Source organism: Populus alba, chromosome 19 (assembly GCF_005239225.2).
Source record: "Populus alba chromosome 19, ASM523922v2, whole genome shotgun sequence".
Lineage (NCBI taxonomy): Eukaryota > Viridiplantae > Streptophyta > Magnoliopsida > Malpighiales > Salicaceae > Populus > Populus alba.
The window spans coordinates 11648049-11653627 of NC_133302.1; the positions used below are offsets into that span (position 1 = coordinate 11648049).

Consider the following 5579-nt stretch of genomic DNA (forward strand, 5'->3'; position numbering starts at 1 on the left):
TACCTTACAATATATATATATATATATATATATATATATAAAAGAGAGTAATCACACAATATATTCGAAAGCTATCAAACTATGTAAATTAGATAAGGAATATATTATTTTTGGTATAAACAGGAACACCACTCACAACAATCAGCTTCATATTTTCTTACCTTACTTTTATTCGAGAGCTATCAATTTTTTTTCTTTAATATTTCCAGATCAAACATTCCTTGACCAAGTACTGGTTTGAGAAATATAGACAATTCAAAGTTAAAAGCACAACGAACCCACGTCTGTCTTCCAAGTAGGCACGACAACGTTGTTGAGATAGAGTTGGAAACAGCTGTGGCCTCATGGCAGCTTCTAACAGCTTCTATTCAATAGGCTTGTTCCTTTGCTCTTTGTTCAAAATTTCGTATGAGGTGCACAATTTCATCTTAAATCATCTCACCATCTCTTTGCAAGCTATTAAACAGTTTTATCAATCATGGATTAGCAGATTGGAAACATAAAAAATACGATCAAATGACACAGAGCCAGTTCCGTGGCTTGTCAATGATTTAATATAACAAAACTTAGAAGTTTCTAATCAATTCCTTGGATTATTAAATCTACAAATCTGTACGGCCACATGAACTTTAGTGGAACCAAGTTGGGTTTTTCTTATCACGAAGGAAGTTTGAAGTGGCTGATCTTGAATTCACTCTGCACTTATAATGCAATTGGTTTTCTTGGTCCGAAAATCAAAGTTTTTATGGCATTTACAAGTGCTTGAGGATTTAGAGTAGCATCAACTTTACATATTGCTTCAGAATCATCTATCTGAAGCAACTCCAACTGAGATTGCAACAGCTTTGCCGGCATGAAATGCTTCCCTTCTGCAGCTCTTTTATCTAATCGCTCCGCAAGCACCTCAGCCTTGGCATCCAGCAACACGAACTTAACTGCACTGTTAAAGCTTCCATGATGGTAATTACAGTCTGCAGATCTTAAAATTTCTCGATATTGTTTCTGCAGAGCAGAACAGCTGAGCACTACAGTTTTTCCACTGATCAAGCTCTCCCTTAAAGCATCTTGTAGGATTTCAAGCCATGGAATCCGGTCTTCCTCTGTTAGAGGTATTCCTTGATGCATTTTGTCTATAGTGATGGGGGGGGGGGGGGGCAAGAGTAAGTGATAGGACGCAAGAATGTAAAGAAATTTAATAAATGCATGAAGACTTTAAAAGCAAACAACAATGCAGTGAGTAGTTATATTAAAAATACCGAATTAGTTTATAGGTACCTTTGTTTGATTGAGGGTGAAAATCATCAGCATCCAGAAAACTACAGTCCAAAGCTTTGGCCAGAAGCTCACCTATTGTACTGTTGAAGTACAGACGTTTTTTTTGTTAAATAAAGGGGTTTGAAGCACAGGTTAAGTACGGGAGAAGGGGACATTTTTCCAGTCAGAGGATTTTTAGTTTTAGCAAGAGTTCGCGATTTCAACTTGTATGGGAGTTCGAACTTACACTATACAGCACATGATCAAGAAAATGAAATATATGCCAAGTAGATAAGAATATAAAATGCAAGAGAACAAGGAACAAAAGTATATGATATGGACAGGGAAATAATGAATGGTTAAATTCAGATTTGTACTAGCAATATCTAGTTGATCACTCGACAAGATCTAGTTTCACCAAGCCAATAAAGATGATGGAAATCAGCTTAAGCTTTACAGAAGAGATCAAAAGAGACAGATTTATAAGCATCAATCGTTGAATTGGTGAGATAATGGTGAAGCTGGTTCTACTTGGGAGTTAAGTTAGAGTCAATTGGTGGTGGGTTGTTACTGTTCACGTTATTCTATCAAGGCACTCTTAATAGCAGCCTCCGCTTCCAAATTTTATTATTTTGTGAGTCTATTTTATGGTTTTTTAAAGTCTTTATTTTATTTGCATCCACTTGCACGATCTGTATTAATGCGTTTGGGTGGTTATGATTTATCGTTATACAGGTTAGGTAATTGGCAACTTTAGCTTTATATGTTCTTTTTCCAGCAGTCAATAAAGTCACAAACAATTCAGCGGTGTGGTTTATGTTGTTGAAAGTGTGAGGCTTTCTAACAAGGAATGATTCCTTGAATAGTTGAACCTACTGGTGTGAGACTGGTAGTCCATTATTTTCTCATCTTAAACTCTAAATTATCCTATGGTTTACAGTCTCTTAATCCCAAACTTGTTATCCCGCCTGGTCCTACAAAACAATCTGTTCTGAGTCTAAGAATATTTCTTTGTTGTTGAACATTTGCTTTCTTACTCAGCTACTATGTATTTGAACTGTTGATAGCTCTAAGCAAATTCTCCCTTAAAAAGGAACACCATAAACATAACTGGGAACACAATCACAGCCGCAATGATGACCTTAAACACATTAGCCACTATATAATGCTTTGAGAACAATAAAGATGGATATGAATCTTCAAGGGTGGGCAGCTAGCTTTGTTGAGGATATTACGGAAATAAAGAAATAAGAATCACTTTACATGTAGCTATCTCAGATACAAAAGGGAAGAAACTGTAAAACTTAGAAGCCTAGACATTTTGTTTCTTGTTTTTCCCACAAGGATTGAGGTTGATGCAATGAAACAGTGGACAAGACAATACTGAGGATTTTAATTCAAGGATGTATGAGATAAGATGAAGGGGAAACGTAAAAACATTGTGGTTGAGGTTCAAAGCTTTTATGATTTCTTAGAACTGATAACAACAAAAAGATACATAAGGATAGAACTTACGATTTCCCAGCGCCACTGACACCCATGATTACAATCGCTTTACCTATAAACTCAAAAGAAAAGAACACTATCAGGATATTAACAAAGAACAATCCCAGAATTGCAACAAAGAGGAAAAGAAGATTAAGTATGTTTGAAGCATTGAATATAGAGACCTTGGAGATCAGAAGCCATATTTGGCTAATTACACACACTTGCGTAATCTCAATGTTCTCAAAAGTATGCAGCTCCAAACGCCAATAAAAGTTTCCTTTTAACCCCAACCAAAGAATAAACGAATGTGACTGCAGGAGATTAGTATGAAAGAAATGAGAGGGCAATCGAATTCCAAACACCTTGCGATAATTTGAGGCACAAAATCCCAATGTAATACTGACCCATGGTCCGCATGATTATGGGAATTTAGATGTTGCACATAAAGATTAAGATTCAGGTCAGAGAGATAGATTTCAATTGAAGAAAGGAAATCAAGCAAGGTCACAATCTGGAAAACATATAAAATGAATGCTATTGATGCCTCTGTTCTTAGTTTAAACCTGATTATACTCGATCTCCAAAATCTGACAGAAACTCAAGGTTTGAGATGAGCCAACAACATCCGTGAACTTCAAATTTCATGTTTGTTTGACAAGACCAGAGTCCATGGTTCAAAACCAATTTTATATATTCATGCTGAGGGTGCAATTTGGGCACCATAAATAAACAACATACACTACAGCCTCAAATAATTAATAAGTTCGAAATGTAATCATAAATAACCATTACCTGACAGCAAATTGATTTCTGTTAAAAGTGGCATTCAACAATATAAGTCAGAAATATAAAGAGATGAGTTTGACCTTCTAAAGCAACTGAGGATAAAAATAGAAGACGGAGAGAGATTACCTAAACGATCTGATCTTTTTAGGCTTGCATCTGCCTGCGGCTGGCTTTATATATTTTTTTCAGACAAGACCTATGACCAAAATTATTCCTTCACAGGCAGCAGCTCCTGGCTAAATAACGTTTTGCAGCTGCCCTACCACATTTGGCTACTGCCAGGTCCAACTCGCTTGCTGGACCTAAGTTTGACTTATCAAAATCAAAGAACCGTCACTCCTCTTTCTTTTTTCTCTTTTAATTACCAGCTTCTCCCCTCAACAAATTTTAAGTTCTTCATCCATGTATAAATTAATTAATATATTTATGAAAAAACATTTGCGGCATAAATGAAGACAAATAACCATCACATGCCGCTTGGGACTTAGGTTTTGTATGGTTCACAATTTTTTTAAAAAAACTAGAATTTAAATATTAATGAGTTATATAACCCAAAGTAACATATGTTGAGTTTCTTGAAATATTCAGCAAAATTAATAAATTTAAAATTCTTTTCGGAGTTTTAAGGATTTAGCAAATAGATTTAGGGGGTTTATACGAATATTACATAAAGGTAAAATGTTTTTTATGGCTTTAAATAATTGTTTTAAAATTATGTTATCACAAAACATAAGTCACTCAAGTGTTTGATAACTAACAGTAATCCACACAAACCACTAGTGAGAAATTTTCTACACTCTTTTAAGAGAGAGATTGTTATGTCTTTGAATACTAGTTCTTTTCTTTTGTGTTTTTCAAGTATTCTGAAACTTATGTAGTTTTTATTTATAAAGAAACCTGAAAAATCCTATAAACAACGAAATATGAATTTGTCCCCTAAATAAGATCACATATACTATTTCATGACAATTTTAGAAATTTATTCCATTAATTCCCTACTTAATTTTTATTTGTCTAGAATTGTAATTCCATGTATAATTACATTATAATCCTTAATTTCTAAAACTTATTTGCAATCAAGTCACACATGATTAATCATTCTATTTTAATTTCTGATTAATGGTTCTTATATGTGTGACCTATTAAGTTCCCTAATAAGTTGGTCTAAATATAAATCACAATTCTAAATAAAAATAGGATTAAATAAATTAAACAAATTAATTTATTATCAATTCAACAAAATTGATTGATTTATATTTGAAGATCAAGTGTTGATCTACCAACCTATCATGATCCCCTATATATTAGAAAAGTCATAAGTGATTTCACGTAATCTTTTAGTGATCAATTTCTTAGTGTAATTATTATCCCTTCATCAACAATGTTCATATTTAGACATTATAACATGTAGTGTGTCCACTATGTCAAATCATGTTTGTTATCAATCACATAGTCATTGATTTTTTTTAATCAGATTTGAAACTCTTTTCAAATCTCATTCCACCTTGCGCAAGAATTTACAAGCAATAGTATTTGAGAACAAATGAAAAAAAAAATTCTAATTCACCTACGATGATGAATCCTCTCTTGATTACTCAAATACCTTCATATAGTTCTTGTTATACCCAATATTTGCTTATTTTTTACCCTTGATTAGGACAACGTGTAGTAAGATCAAAGCATAACATTTTCTATATAAGATAACTCAGTGATCTCAAGTATAAGGACCACTTACACAACTGTCATGTGAGTTTTTTCCGTAGATGCATGTGATTTCTCCATATAGAATTCTTATATGGGTTAGTTTAGAGTAAATGTCATCTAACATGCATCTATATATTATTTCGAGGTATCCCTCATATTTTAACTTATGAGAACAACTGTTCCTTTCATAAAAGAAAAAAAACATAATATATATTATTATCAACAACTATAATTAATATCTTGTCTTAATAGAGCATTAACCAAGAACATTTACGAACAATGCTTTAATATAATAGGAATTACATAATTATAACTTTATAATTTTATTTGCAAAGCATTTTTGTCCT

General features: G+C 33.1%; 1 protein-coding gene across 7 annotated transcripts; it reads right to left on the minus strand.

The window, feature by feature from the left end:
* Positions 1 to 500: 500 nt before the first annotated feature.
* Positions 501 to 3873, minus strand: LOC118037022 (gluconokinase). Of its 7 annotated transcripts, XM_035042901.2 has the most exons (6): positions 3655 to 3868; positions 3535 to 3552; positions 2925 to 3053; positions 2770 to 2812; positions 1276 to 1355; positions 501 to 1130 (listed from the first exon to the last, which is right to left on the minus strand). In XM_035042901.2, the coding sequence occupies exons 3-6, from the start codon at positions 2941 to 2943 to the stop codon at positions 703 to 705; spliced, it is 570 nt and encodes a 189-aa protein (XP_034898792.1). In that variant the 5' UTR covers positions 2944 to 3053; positions 3535 to 3552; positions 3655 to 3868; the 3' UTR covers positions 501 to 702. The 7 variants fall into 7 exon arrangements, with proteins under 7 accessions (XP_034898792.1, XP_073262863.1, XP_034898791.1 ...); XM_073406762.1 differs by lacking the exon at positions 2925 to 3053 and having other exon boundaries at positions 3655 to 3873; XM_035042900.2 differs by lacking the exon at positions 3535 to 3552.
* Between the last annotated feature and the right edge of the window lie 1706 nt (positions 3874 to 5579).

Excerpts from the sequence above, each read along its gene's own strand:
- LOC118037022 (XM_073406761.1), bottom strand. The coding sequence starts at position 3,568 with ATGCCACTTTTAACAGAAATCAATTTGCTGTCAG. Across the intron at positions 1,356-2,769 it reads GTCAGTGGCGCTGGGAAATC|TACAATAGGTGAGCTTCTGG; the intron begins GTAAGTTCTATC and ends GTACTTCAACAG. Across the intron at positions 1,131-1,275 it reads TCACCCTCAATCAAACAAAG|ACAAAATGCATCAAGGAATA; the intron begins GTACCTATAAAC and ends CCATCACTATAG.